General features: G+C 36.4%; 1 protein-coding gene across 1 annotated transcript in view; it reads right to left on the bottom strand.

The window, feature by feature from the left end:
• LOC117406160 (protocadherin-16-like) overlaps nt 1-14,488 on the bottom strand; it is a 198,061-nt gene that overhangs the window by 10,415 nt on the left and 173,158 nt on the right. Inside the window, exons 15-20 of the mRNA XM_034010038.3 lie at nt 12,726-12,839; nt 10,425-10,636; nt 5,486-5,637; nt 5,085-5,215; nt 3,632-3,918; nt 918-1,059 (exon numbers count right to left, since the gene is read on the bottom strand). Coding sequence (XP_033865929.3) covers nt 918-1,059; nt 3,632-3,918; nt 5,085-5,215; nt 5,486-5,637; nt 10,425-10,636; nt 12,726-12,839 — 1,038 coding nt within the window. The remainder of the gene's footprint in view (nt 1-917; nt 1,060-3,631; nt 3,919-5,084; nt 5,216-5,485; nt 5,638-10,424; nt 10,637-12,725; nt 12,840-14,488) is intronic.

Genomic DNA, 14,488 nt, shown 5'->3' with positions numbered 1-14,488 from the left:
CTGACAATCATTTGTATATTAATATGGCTGAAAGGTCTGGTAGAGATGACAAAGCAGGACAGACTGTATGGATTTTAATTACATATCCATCTGAAAACCACTTTAAAGGGTTTACAAAGAGGTTGTGTCCTTAGGCAAGGCTGTGTTGATTATTACACATGGACATCCTTAACTAAAAATATATGCATTTGAGCTCATTTACATGGTTTCTCAATACAGTAATAGGGGCAAGACAACATGTAAAAAAGGGCACTCCGTCAACAACATATCTGGTCAACATTCTCTGTTGGAGAAGAGAAGCTGTTTATAAGTATGCATATTTATGCATGACACAGAATAATCCCTTTGAACCTATATTCATCTTTCACCTCATGATGCCATAGTGCACAACTTAGAAGGGAAGAAATGTGGTAAGACAAGAAAATTCACTTTGATTTGAACATGATTTGTGTAAATTAGGTACCTGAAATAAAATAAAGGTTCCAGCAGCTACACTCCAAATGTAAAATGACACTCATAAATGTCTATATTGTTATCCCTGAGTAGATTATCATCTCATTTTCAAATAAAGGTATAAACATTTTAATGAGCAATACTCTTGTGGCCTAATTAAAATACTTTTCAAGTTTCTGGATGTGAGTCTCATTGTTGCGTCTCTTTTTTAAAAACTGTATTCTTGTCTTGTATGACAAATACTGTTTGATGTTCATTAAACTACTCTAGACGGATGTTGGCTTCTTTTACGGCAGTCTAAGGATGAACTGACTTAAAAATGACTAGTGTTAAAGCTTTGTGAATTCAAAACAGGAAGGGAGGGAGTTTGTGAATGAGCTGAGAGCTGAAAGCTCTAGATTTATTATTTGAGGGGAAAAGGCAAGTGTGTTTAAGAGACAACATAAATAAATAAATGCCCATACCATTACTCTGGTCTATGTAAAAGCCGCCCCTGGTTGATGACATCACCCTGTAGGTGATCTTCCCGTTGCCGCCAGAGTCTCGGTCAGTAGCGGTTACCGTGACAACTGAGCTGCCAGGTGGCGAGTGCTCAGGGAGTGTTACCTGGGAAATTAATAAGATAGCATTTGAAGAATTCGAATCTTTATCATTCTGTTAATTAAGTTTTTTTGCCAGATACACTTCAATGTCTCCATCAGGCAAGAGCAAATGCAGTAGATGGTTTTTGCTGATTTATACCCGATTTTTAGTCTACTATTCAGTATTTTCTATTTATTTTTAGGAAATACACAAATCGTGTATTTGACTGCCTACCGTGAAAAATATGCATTTTATTTTCCTTACAGTATTTTACATTAGTCCTACTATTCACCTCCCCTGTTCATGTCATACTTTTATCAAGTAGAAGCAGCACTACAGTAGCTGTACACGGTGTGGCGTCAATGCCGTGCATTTGGTTACTACGGCAACAGGGTCAAACAAAAACCAGCTTCATGATTGGTGAATTCCTCATACTGTACAATGACGTAACATACGAGTCAGAGGCGGGAAGTTTTAAATGGTTGTTTAAATAGCTCAATTCATTTCAACAGAAGATTGCGTTCAGACCTATGAAAGGGGACTTTGCATGCAGATGGTGGGATTCTGTTTTGCTCAATTTGTAACGTATCTTTGGATCATCTAAGAAATGGTACTATTGACAAGCATCTTGACAGCGCAGTACAAGAAAATCAAACTTGAAATTCAGGCTAAACAATTACCGAACAAGCAGGTCACAATCACAGGATTGTTTAAAAAGAGCACAGAAAGTGGAGAAACACGTAATGTCGACACGTTTGAATTAGTGGAAGCCTTAGTGCAATGAACATACCGACACAACGGCTGGTCAATGAAATATTATGAATTTTTTTAATGAAAAAAATCCCCAATTGTGGAGCCCTGCCTAGCAGTGACACACTCAGACGAGAGTATCCCCCTAAAGTGTATGCAGCACACAAAGAATGTTTAAATGGCAAAATGATTTGTGTTGTATGTGACGAGGCCACTGATGATCAAGGCAACTGTGTTTTGCACATTATTTTCATCCCACAGAGCTTTACAACTGCTAATTCTGAGGAGCTTACTGCTTACTTAGTAGATACACTGCATTGATTTCAATTGTGTCTGCCTTTGTAATAATAGACAATATAACAGAGGGAGAAATACTAGCTGTTTACATCTATGTATAAGTCTTATACAATGTTTTTTTTTTTAAATTATTTTTTTAGGTTGATAGGCTCCAGTGGCATATATGATGTTATATCATTTACTACTATTTTGACGGTATCTGTGGTTTTAAAACTTCATAAAAAATAATTTCTGTTTTTATAAAGAAAAACACAAAAGCTTTGGTTTTGTCATTTCAGGTTTGCAGTTAACATTTCTCCCGTGCTTAATATTTTGGGATTAGAGGCAGCAAAATAGGCTATGGGAATTACATGGTCATTGTAATTAATGTGTCAACATAAGTTTTAAAGATTTACAAAACTTGAAAATTTTGCTGAATATGTCATTCTAGGTTGTTTTTAAAAAAATTATTTTGTCTGCTTACTTTTTTTGCAACCAACACTGACCTTTTTAAACGACTTGTTTCCAGCAAGTTTGTTTCATTTTTAAAGATTTCATATTTTTCAATAGCGACTTGAGTTCCAATGTTACAATGTACTCGTACATCCTTAGACAGTCCGGGATATATGAAGATTATGAGGCAGGTGTATATGCAACACTTTCGGCTATGTTAATATATTTATATAGACACCATGTTCTTGTGATATTTAAGTAGGCTATGCTTAAAATGGCTTTAAAATATACAAAATAAACTGTAAATGTCCAATAAATTAATGTACACAGAGTGCGAGTTGAGATGCAGTCATAAGTACAAGCAATCAAACAGCATCTAATGTTGAAGTGACATTTCGCCAAACACCTTTTGAAATGTAAATAGTGAACTTTTAATTGACTGAGCGAGTGCATTGCTGTCTTTTGATTAATATTACAAAATCAGAGGGAGATTAAGTTGAACAAACAAATATGTATTTGATATGAAGAGTTAAACAAATTTTCCATTAAGAATTACTTTCTCTGCTTTGACTACCTCGAAGGACGCTTCGATTTGGGACAAGGCCCAAAAAGCCTTTCATAATTCCCCACCACTTCTTTGGCTAATACATTTAGCTCCTGGTCTGTAAACTTTAAATTCCTCACGTTGTCCTCCTTGGTCGCTGTCATTGTGACAAACTCAAAACAGTACTTACCTTTTCTTTCCAGTGCCCTTATATACACTATATATATATATATATATATATATATATATATATATATATATATATATATATACATACACTATAGTATTGTGTGTAAACCTCATGAATAGTTCTGTGTGTAGAATTCTGCGTGCTGAATTCCGCGTTGTGATACTTGCAAATGAATCATTAGCTCGCTTTATTTGTGCATATAATTAGCTTAGTGAATAGATGCCATGCGATAATTCTGGTAATTTACTGCCGTTAAGTGAATGAGGCCCATAATCTTTACCAAAGTTGATTTGCGCCTCCACTTGGTGATGGTGAGCTCTGTGTTGCGAAAGAGCTGTTTTTATGTCAGAGCTGTATCACACAGGGTAGAGGGTGATGGGTACCTGGTAGAGGTCCTGGGTGAAAGCAGGTGCATTGTCATTCACATCTTCCACAAGCACGGTCAGGTTTGCCTCACTTTTATGTTTGGAGTCAGAGGAGCAGATGGTAAGTGTGTACCAGCTCCTCTCCTCAAAGTCAAGCGGGGCAGTCAGCGAGATCACGCCCCCATATCGATGGATTCCAAACTTTCCAACAGAGCTGCCATCTAGCAGAAGTGTGTATGAGAGGGCAGGGCCTGAGTCCACATCATTTCCTGTAACCTGGGTGAGCTCTGTACCAATTAAGGTGTCTAAGGAGAACAAACAAATACTTAATGCAATAACAGTTCTAAAAGCGCATTACAAATGATACATTACAGTGTAACTAGCACTTGTATTGCTCTTTTTATGTCAAGAATCCACAACATAGGCAGGGTTTCCATGGAAAAATAAAAATATTTCTCACACTACTTTGGTAGTACCTTTTGGGTAATTTAGGTTTCCATGTAGTTTTCTTTTAGGGAGAGAAATTCTCCTTCCAAACGCAAATAAAATACAGTAGGGTCTACTTAAATGTTTATGTCCAAGTTTCAGTTTATATAGTGCAGCTCTCTTAATCTGGGTTCCAACAAAGTTTTTAGGTTGTGTTGAACTACCTGATCCTTATTGTACTCTACAAACTGAGCTAAAATAGAAGCACTTTAGGTTAATGATATAAACATGATCAAGTCAAAATCTACAATTGGCTACCCAACTCACCCACATTTCCCACTGCATAATAATAATAATAATAATAATAATAATAATAATAATAATAATAATAATAATAAATACCTGAATCCGAATTCCGCAGGCACAGTTCAAGAATGTGGTTCTATATTAATTATTGTTGTTGTTGTTGTTGTTGTTGTTATTAGGGATCCAGTATACTGGTAGTTCATACGAGTTCAACACATTTCTCAGTAGATGCTAATCCACTTTCTGGAACTTCGTTATGTAAGTTTTGCAGCAAGCTGATGTTAAGCCCAGAATTTGTCTTTTTGAACAAATTCGTGGAAACATTATTTTTTTGCAAAAACATGCGGGAATGTGGTTGGAGGCAGGAATTCAATAAATGATTAAATGAGTAATTAAGGTTCCAGCCACGGGTGTATAAATAGGATGACCACGGGTGTTAGAATGGTTATTTTTTGAGTTAATGTTGGTGTTGGAGAGAGAGTATGTGTTTTTGTGTTCTGTGCTGTGCCGTTCGTCCGTGTTTATTTACGTTCATGAGTTTACTATAAACCTTTTATTTTGGCCCTTGTGCCTTTTGTTTTTAAATGTGTTTTGTTTCTGTCCGTGTTGAAAAGAACAGTTGTAGCAACACATGGGGACATGTAATGCTATATTTTTTGGACTTGTCACACTGAACGGTGCAGTCCTGGTTTATAAACATATTGTTAGAAACAAAGGCACATAAGTCATTTGTACTCACTCTCAGGCACTCGAATCTCTTGTGGCAGTGGGATTGTAGGACTGTTGTCATTCAGGTCCACGATAACCACGGTGAGAGTAGCTATGCCAGCTAACTTTGGGCTTCCCCTGTCTGTCGCCGTAACAACCAGCCTGGTAATATAGAAAATTGATTTTGAAGACTAATCATGTAACTGAACACATTTAATTCCTGAACCAACACGTTTTTTTAGTTTATCTCATTTGTTTTTAGCCCTTTTGGCGACTGTAGGATGTACAGTTGTCCAGTGGTTATGTCAAAAAAGTTACGATTTGGAAGCAGGAGATTTCGATTTTTTTTCACCTGTTTACCCACTGTCTCACTGTGTGACCACATAATGTGGAATATCTCATATATTCAAGAATTAAACAGCTAAAACTCACTTTGTGTGAGTCCAGATTTCTCTGTCCATTATGGCTGCTGTTGTTATACTTCCTGTCAGGGGGTCGATTTTGAAGAGCCCACTCATTGTAGACGATTTAATAGAATAGGTCACCTGACCATTCTGGCCCTGGTCTGGGTCATCTGCCAATACCTGCCGAAAAAAAAAGAAAGTTTCCAACCAGTGTTTCCAACTAGTCTTCTGAGGATTTATATATATATATATATATATATATATATATATATATATATATATATATATATATATATACTGTATATATAAAAGAAGTAGCTTTCAAGTTAGGGTGGAAGAAAGCAGTAACTATAGTAACAATTGAATCATGCATTCTGGGTAGACAGAGAAATGCGTGCTGCTATTTAGGGACGTGCTGATTTGAAGCGCGCTGTCTCTCCCCTTGTTTTCGATTCTACTGATTTAAGTACAGTCAGCGCCACTTTATCGGGATGCCTCGAGAGAAGGAAAAATATCCAGAATAAGCGGCTGTCCCAATTAAACGAAACGACAGTTGAGACCACCTTAGTCACACTTTTTGGATTCTTAATGAAAAGAAAAATAATGAAATCACATCGCATTATGATTAAATGTTAAATACATCATTTAAAATACAAGTCAATGTTTTTTTTATTTCTAAACAAAATTAATCACAGCTGTGATGACTAATTTTTCTTTGCAACAACAGCCTGAGAAACCACACAGGAAACTCCAGCAGATCCTTCAAGAGTTCAGCGTGGTTTACGCAAGTCACAGCATAATCACATACTCACTGCGACCTGTATTGCTCTGACAAGCGATCTCCCCTCATCATTTGAAAATAATGTATCCCAAATAAACAAAGTGACGTCCCAATTAAACAACATAAATAGCACTGGGAAGAACCGTCTTCCGGAGTTGATCCCATTTAAGCAGAAATCCTGATTATCAGTACTCCAATTAGGCAGTGCCGACTGTATTACTATGCAGGATAGCCGTTATACGATTGTACCTTTATTAAAAATGCGCACAGAATAATCTACCGAGTAATCTTCAAATTAATCAACTAATGCTCATAAATCAAGTGACAGCCCTAATAATTATATATATATATATATATATATATATATATATATATATATATATATATATATATATATATATATATATGTATTATTAGGGCGAAGTCCATATATTCGATGTACACGGACACCCTGAAGGGCCTTATTGCATTTATAATCTAGGTAAAGCAGTGGATTGAAGAAAAAAAAGCATAAATCATGTTTAGGGCAAAAAGTATTTGTTTTTTATTAAATATCCTTACGCCGTAAAGTAGTCACATTTATAACTTTGAACTACACAAAGTTAAGCTGAGTAAATTAATTTAATTGGAGCATGCAAATGAAAAGAACATCTTTATTTTTGATATTGTGTACATTGCCATTGAAAAGATACACCAGGGGGCGGAGCTGAGACGGCACTGAGTTATTATTTTTTTTCTGTCACTGACAGTGTAGACACACTGTTTGAGCAGAACAGACGGGAGGAATAAAAAATAAATTCAGCGAAATCTCAGATTTCAGTAATTTTTCAAGGTATGTGTTGGAGAGGGGTGGATAATGTGCACAAGTGTCTTTTTGTGTTTTACTGTAGTGTTTACAAACCACTAAAAATACACTATTTGAAGTTACAAAGTTGGGGTGAGTGAGTATAAAGACAGCAACTTTTTTCTGTTTTGCTATCTTTTAGTTTAATTTAATTTAATTGTTCTTCATCCAAATCGGCATGTCTACTTACTACTTTTGGGATTTTTTGCTGGTAATTGGTCACTCAGTTTTATAGTTACAACTGTACATCTGTTACTGTAAACAAGATGGCTACCGTTACTTTAAATTCTGTGAGACAGCGCAGTGATTTCAAATATGTGACAAGGCTCCAACTGTCTGTATCCATCCAATATACAGACAGTTGGAACCTTGCTCGACCAATCACATTGCTTGTTTCACGTTCCATTACGAGCCTTGGATTATATATATTATAGTGGTACGGTAGCAGCACTATAGTTAGGGTTCACTAGGCAGTTTAATGCTAAACAGCAATTTCTGTACTTTAATAACTTTGACCCCATTCAATAGATGTGTGGTCCTGTTGGCACATGTGTTTTTTTTATAGAAATATTTTCATACTAACTTTTATACTTGATAACATTAATTTAAAAATCCAATTGATGCCTATGATTAATACATTTTAATACATTTTGTGACTAATTTGAACCTATTCATATGTTTCAATATTAACTAAATCAAGTTATTAATCAAATTGATTCATCTTGTTATACAAGAGGATGATAGTATCATTATAAGACCAGCAGATAAGAGTTCTGGGGTGGCAGTAATGAACAAAGTTGATTATATAAAAGCAGTAGGGACTGAATTGCAAAATATAAATACATATGAAGAAGTAACGGCATAATAATAGAAGTGATAATTTTGGCAGATAGAAAAAATGACATGCTTCCACAAAATCCAAGAACTTAGAGGTAACCCAAAAATGCACAAAGAAAAACACCCATTGCAAATGATTGTCAGCACAATTGATAACCCAACATATGTTATGTGGAAATAGCTGAGGCAGCTGCAGCCACATGTTGAAAGTTTACCTAGCTATGTTAAAGATACAACACATTTTCTGAAAAGGATTAATAATATAAAAGATACATTTCCAGAGAATGTAATTTTATTTTGCATGGCTGTAAAATCCCTGAACCCCAGTGGTCCCAGGCATGAAACTTTAGAAGCATATAAAGAGGCACTGGAAAATAGAGTAGATAAGAACATGATACCTACGGAAGAAATATTAAATATATCAAGATAGTTTTAGAAAATAGTAATTTTACGTTTGGAAATATAAGTTACAAACAGAATGATGGCACAGCAATAGGCTCAAAATTAGGTATGCATTTTGCAAGCACCTATATGGGCAAATGGGAGGAAATGTTACTGAGTAAACTAGACAAGAAACCATTAGAATACATAAGATATGTGGATGACATGTTTGGAATATGGACACATGGAGAAGAATCTCTCGTACAATTTCATAAATTAGCAAATTATCTCCACCCTAACATTTTGGTGGATTTAAGGTGGACAAAATCTGAAATTGAATTCTTAGACACCTTGGTTAAACTTGATCAAGGATCTATTAAAACAGATATTTACTTGAAACCTACTGATATGCATCATTACCTACATAAGTCATCTGCACATCCTATCTATACTAAAAGAGCAATTCCTAAAGGACTGGGTATGAGGATAGAAATAATGTGTTCTGGTGAAAATGACTACAAAAAACAGAGAAAGTAAAAGCACATGTAAAAGCACATGTAAAGTGTGCATATATATTGGTAAGAAATAAAGAAAATAAATATTCAGTCTTAAAAAATGTGTCATGCAAGGGTAGCAACCTTGTATATGGTATATTTTGCATAAAACGTAATACAATAAAATATGTAGGAGAGACCGGTACATCAATATATAAAAGAATACAGAACCACCTATCAAATATAAGAAATAAAAAGTAAATGAACTAATAGTGCAACACTTTACAAGAAACACACACCATGGATGACCTAAAGTTTGTGGTTTTAGAAAAAAAAAAAAAAGATAATATACAGTACAGAAGAATAAAAGAAAATAGTAGAAAACAAATGGATAAATAGACTAGATACTATGATGCTTGAAGGTTTATATAGAAAGGCGCAGTAGACCGTTACATCGTTAGCTATATAGTGAATGACATCACAAAGACATTAGATTTAAAGATAAATAAATGTGTGGTTACCATGGCATCAGAAGCCTAAAAATACCTCCAATGTTTATTTTCCAACACACTTTCTAAACACACATATCGAAATGTTGGGAAGTTGGCTCTTTAAAAAAAATCTTGGTTAGACTGATAGTGTCTTAATAAAACACAATAATACCTGCATCCCCTCTCCCTCCCTCAGACACGTAAACAACTCTGGGCTAGCCACGTCTTCCCTTGGAAAACGTGAGAAATTCTGGATCTCGTACAGGAGACTCTTTTATTGCCTTCAAAAACGCTTGAGGAGTCCCTTCGCTACAGCCTTCCTTGCATGCCATTGCCCCAATTGGGAAGTTAAAAATGATTTGATTCAACCAATGCATCTAATTTGCTAAACCATATTTTTTTAACTAGATTGTTTTTAAGGTGTGAGGAGAATTATCAGAAAATTAACAACAGGAAATGTAAACATATTTAACTCTTACAGCTGTGTATTTATAATGGATTTCTGAAGTAGAAAATGTAACTTTTCAAATCATGTAAATATCTGACAATCTTTTTGCTAAGAAAAAAAGCATGTTCTGTTTTTATTAATAAACAATGTATGATGTCCAAATCTGTGATACTCTGTGATGCAATATACTCAGACAATTATTTATTTTTTAGTGGTATTTTGTTTTTGTTTTTTTGCAGTAAATAATGTTAAATTCCTTTTAAAATACTGTTAGTATTATAAAATACGTTCTAGTTTCTTCTCTGCTCAACACTCGTGCCCCTCCTGTGATAAGGGACCTTTGTTGGAAAGAAGGAGAAAGGAAAGAATATTTGCCTATATTACCACATTACATACAGAATGGCTACTTGCATAGGACACTGAAGATGATAACTCTACACTCTCTCATCAAGCATTTAATCCTGATGTCTTGGTATGATTGATCACAGTAGCAATATGTATTGTACATTGTACATTTATAAATGGTAAAAAGTATAACCATGGGAAAAGCATGGAAAAACTGCAACATTACTGTGCAAATTTAATGTGGTAAACTTTTATAAGGGCACAGCTGAAGAAAAAAAAATCCAGTTAGTTCTTATTTAACAAATGACAGGAGTAGGTATTCTGCTCCCTTGTGGGCTACGGTTACCTGGATGATGGGGAAGTCGTAGCCCTGTGCCTCCCAGATATAGGCGATGTAGTTCTGAAGCTGGAATCGTGGCAGGTTGTCGTTGACATCCTGGAGGTTGAGATTGACAGCCATGAAGGAGAGAGAGGATGCAGAGTCTGCTTTCACCACTAAGCGGAGCCGTGGAGTCTTCTCAAAATCTAGGCCATCTGAGTTCTGCACCCAGATCTCACCTGTGTGCATTTAGCAACAGGGAACACAAGCAGGTAAGTAACAGTACTCTATACTTAATAAATATTCTTAAATAAACAGATATGGGGGGGGGAGAAATATGATAGTACATATAATAATAAGAATAATAATAATAACTAGAGTTGCGAGCAACTTTACGGCTTCCAAGCAGTCATCGTAAATTGTACGTACATTGGTTATCGCACTATGTAGACATTTTTTCACGGCTGTGCCATTTACCGTTCATGATAACAGCATTTTTGCAAATTGGGCAAAATTTTCATTAAATCTGAGATGGCTGCCACACCATGTGACCAATGGCTGCCATATTGACCATGGCACAACATCCCATAGTCCTCTACATCTGTGTGAAATTCCGTGCATTTTGGTGCAGCATAGGCAGTTTTATAGCCAGTTGCGTATGTTGATGATGTCATGCAGTTTGATTGGTTCATGGCAGCCATGTTTGTTCAAATAGGAACTTTTCCTGAATAACTTGTTTAGAGGACAGTACAAAGATAATGTATACCCAAGATTCAAGTCAATTGTTTCTGTAAGGATTATTATTATTATTATTATTATTATTATTATTATTATTTTTCTTTCTGCCGAAACCTCATTGCAGAAACAAAAAATCGTGTTTGTAGGTAGGTGGCTATGTGCAGATAACAGGTTAGGCGTCCAATCTTGCGCAAGTCACATGGTTCAGCAGCCATATTGGATTTTGTCAGCATAGGCAGTTTTATAGCCAGTTGCGTGTGTTGATGATGTCATGCAGCGCGGACGCCACGATTTTCACAGTAGCAACTTCCTTTGAACAAGCGGAATAGAGGACCATACTGAGATGTTTTATTCCAATTTTTGTTTCAATCGGATAAGCGGTTTCAGAGAAGAAAATGTTTGAATTTTGAGAATTCTACATTTTTATGACATTAATCGATGTGGTTGCCAAACCACATAACCAATCAGCTTCATATTAACAACAGTTAATCAAGGACTATCCCTCAACATGTATAGCAATTTTCAGAACTCTAGAGTAAGCGGTTTCCGAAGCATAGGCGTTTTAAAAAATTTTGCAAAATCCAATATGGCTGCCAAACCATGTGACTTGCGCAAGATTGGACGCCTAACCTGTTATCTGCACATAGCCACCTACCTACAAACCCGATTTTTTTGTTTCTGCGATAAGGTTTCAGCAGAAAGAATAATAATAATAATAATAATAATAATAATAATAATAATAATAATAATAATAATAATAATAATAATAACTAGAGTTGCGAGCAACTTTATAGCTTCCAAGCAGTCATCGTAAATTTTATGTGCATTGGTTATCGCACTATGTAGACATTTTTTCACGGCTGTGCTATTTACCGTTCATGATAACAGCATTTTTGCAAATTGGGCAAAATCTTTATTAAATCTAAGATGGCTGCCACACCATGTGACCAATGGCTGCCATATTCACCATGGCACAACATCCCATAGTCCTCTACATCTGTGTGAAATTTCGTGCATTTTGGTGCAGCATAGGCAGTTTTATAGCCAGTTGCGTGTGTTGATGATGTCATGCAGCGCGGACGCCACGATTTTCACAGTAGCAACTTCCTTTGAACAAGCGGAATAGAGGACCATACTGAGATGTTTTATTCCAATTTTTGTTTCAATCGGATAAGCGGTTTCAGAGAAGAAGATGTTTGAATTTTCATAATTCGACATTTTTATGACATTAATCGATGTGGTTGCCAAAGCACATAACCAGTCAGCTTCATATTAACAACAGTTAATCAAGGACTATCCCTCAACATGTATAGCAATTTTCAGAACTCTAGAGTAAGCGGTTTCCAAAGCAAGCCTATGGCTTGGAAGCATAATAATAATAATAATAATAATAATAATAATAATAATAATAATAATAATAATAATAATCCTTACAGAAACAATAGGCTTCCCCAGCCTATGGCTCGGAAGCCTAATAATAATAATAATAATAATAATAATCCTAACAGAAACAATAGGCTTCCCCAGCCTTTGGCTTGGAAGCCTAATAATAATAATAATAATAATAATAATAATAATCTGGGTTGTTACCTGTGTTGGGACGGATGCTGAATGAATTGAGTTTATTTCCACTGAAGATGCTATAGCTGATTCCTCTTCTGGAGCCATCACTGTACTGCGCCTGGATCTGAACCACTGCTGTGCCTGGAAGGGAGTACAGAGGTAATGGTGGACCAGGTAGGCTACATGGAGCTTTTTCACAGTATGTTGCATATTGCATGTACAGCAGTATAAATATACATTACATAGAGACAGCAATGGTATTGTTACAACCTGTGGTTTCCTTGAAATGCACTTGGATGCTGAGTTCATGGTTCAGTTCTTTGAATGTATGTATTTATTACTTCTAGAAGTTTTTAAAAATATACAAGATGGGCTTGATTTTCATTCTTGGCTTAAGGTGGTGCTGCCTCTGCTTTGTTTTGCATCAATTTGTCTTTGTGTTGCACTGAGGGTATGCAGGGTTCAAATAGTTTTTTTGTGATACATGGAATGCAAACTAGCTTGTATCTGTATCCTAAGTGTTAAATTAACAGTTTAATTAAGTGGTTTGAACGACAATTCCAATCGTCATCCATGTTTAAAAATAATACCCCATTCACAAATGATTGCCATTCACTTCATTCACAATGATGTTTTCAGGTAGAGGTGGGGGCACTGATGTTATTGCTAACTCTATGCTTGTTGCCTCAACTCTCTCTATGCCAGCCTTGCATTATTATTATTATGTGTTTATTTAGCAGACGCCTTTATCCAAGGCGACTTACAGAGACTATGGTGTGTGAACTATGCATCAGCTGCAGAGTCACTTACAACTACGTCTCACCCGAAAGACGGAGCACAAGGAGGTGAAGTGACTTGCTCAGGGTCACACAATGAGTCAGTGGCTGAGGTGGGATTTGAACCGGGGACCTCCTGGTTCCAAGCCCTTTTCTTTAACCACTGGACCACACAGCCTCCACACAGCCTTCTCTTCGTTTGAGCATCTCGCTATCAAGCTCCCCTCTCCCATGTCCCTCACCTTTGCTGTTATCTATCGTCCGCCAAAGAATAACTCTTTTATTGCTTTTATTGCTGAGTTCTCGCAATTCCTCTCCCTAATCTGCACTTCAACTAACAAAGTTATACTCCTCTAGTGACCGATTTTGTCACGCTCCTGAACTGTCTTAGGCTCTCTCATCAACACAGTTGCCCCGCTTACAACCAGAACAGTGAAGAAACATCGCAACTGTCCATGGTATACCCTCGAACTTCGACTGCTTAAGTCTGCCTGCCGCAAGTCTGAGCACAAATGGAGGTCGTCTGGACTAACGGTTCACATTACCTCATCAATCACCTCAGTAGCTACAGGGGTGCGCTCGCTGCTACCAGAGTGAAGTACTTTTCAGAAATCATATCTATGGGACACGGTAAACCAAATACTCTCTTCAAAACCACTGATCAAATCCTGCATCCAGGCACCGATAAATCCATCTCCCATTCACCCTCCTCTCTTACCTGCCATGATTTATCCTCTTTCTTTCAAAACAAAATCGACACCATTTATTCTACGCTATCCTGCCACAAATCCAGTATAGTACTTGACCACCTTGACTCTCCTCCGATTGTCCCTCCTGCTCTCTCTTCCTTCACTCCTCTCTCCATTACTGATGTATCCAGCCTACTGTTGAAATCAACTTCCGTCCCATATCCAATCTTCCTTTTCTATCCAAAACTCTTGAAAGGGCTGTAACCAGCCAGCTGATGAAACATCTCACGGATAACAATCTGCTTGAATCTCTGCAGTCTGGCTT

The sequence above is a fragment of the Acipenser ruthenus genome, chromosome 9 (assembly GCF_902713425.1).
Source record: "Acipenser ruthenus chromosome 9, fAciRut3.2 maternal haplotype, whole genome shotgun sequence".
Taxonomy (NCBI): Eukaryota; Metazoa; Chordata; class Actinopteri; order Acipenseriformes; family Acipenseridae; genus Acipenser; species Acipenser ruthenus.
The sequence above is the reverse complement of the archived record's forward strand: the minus strand, read 5'-3'. Positions and strand labels throughout refer to the sequence as shown.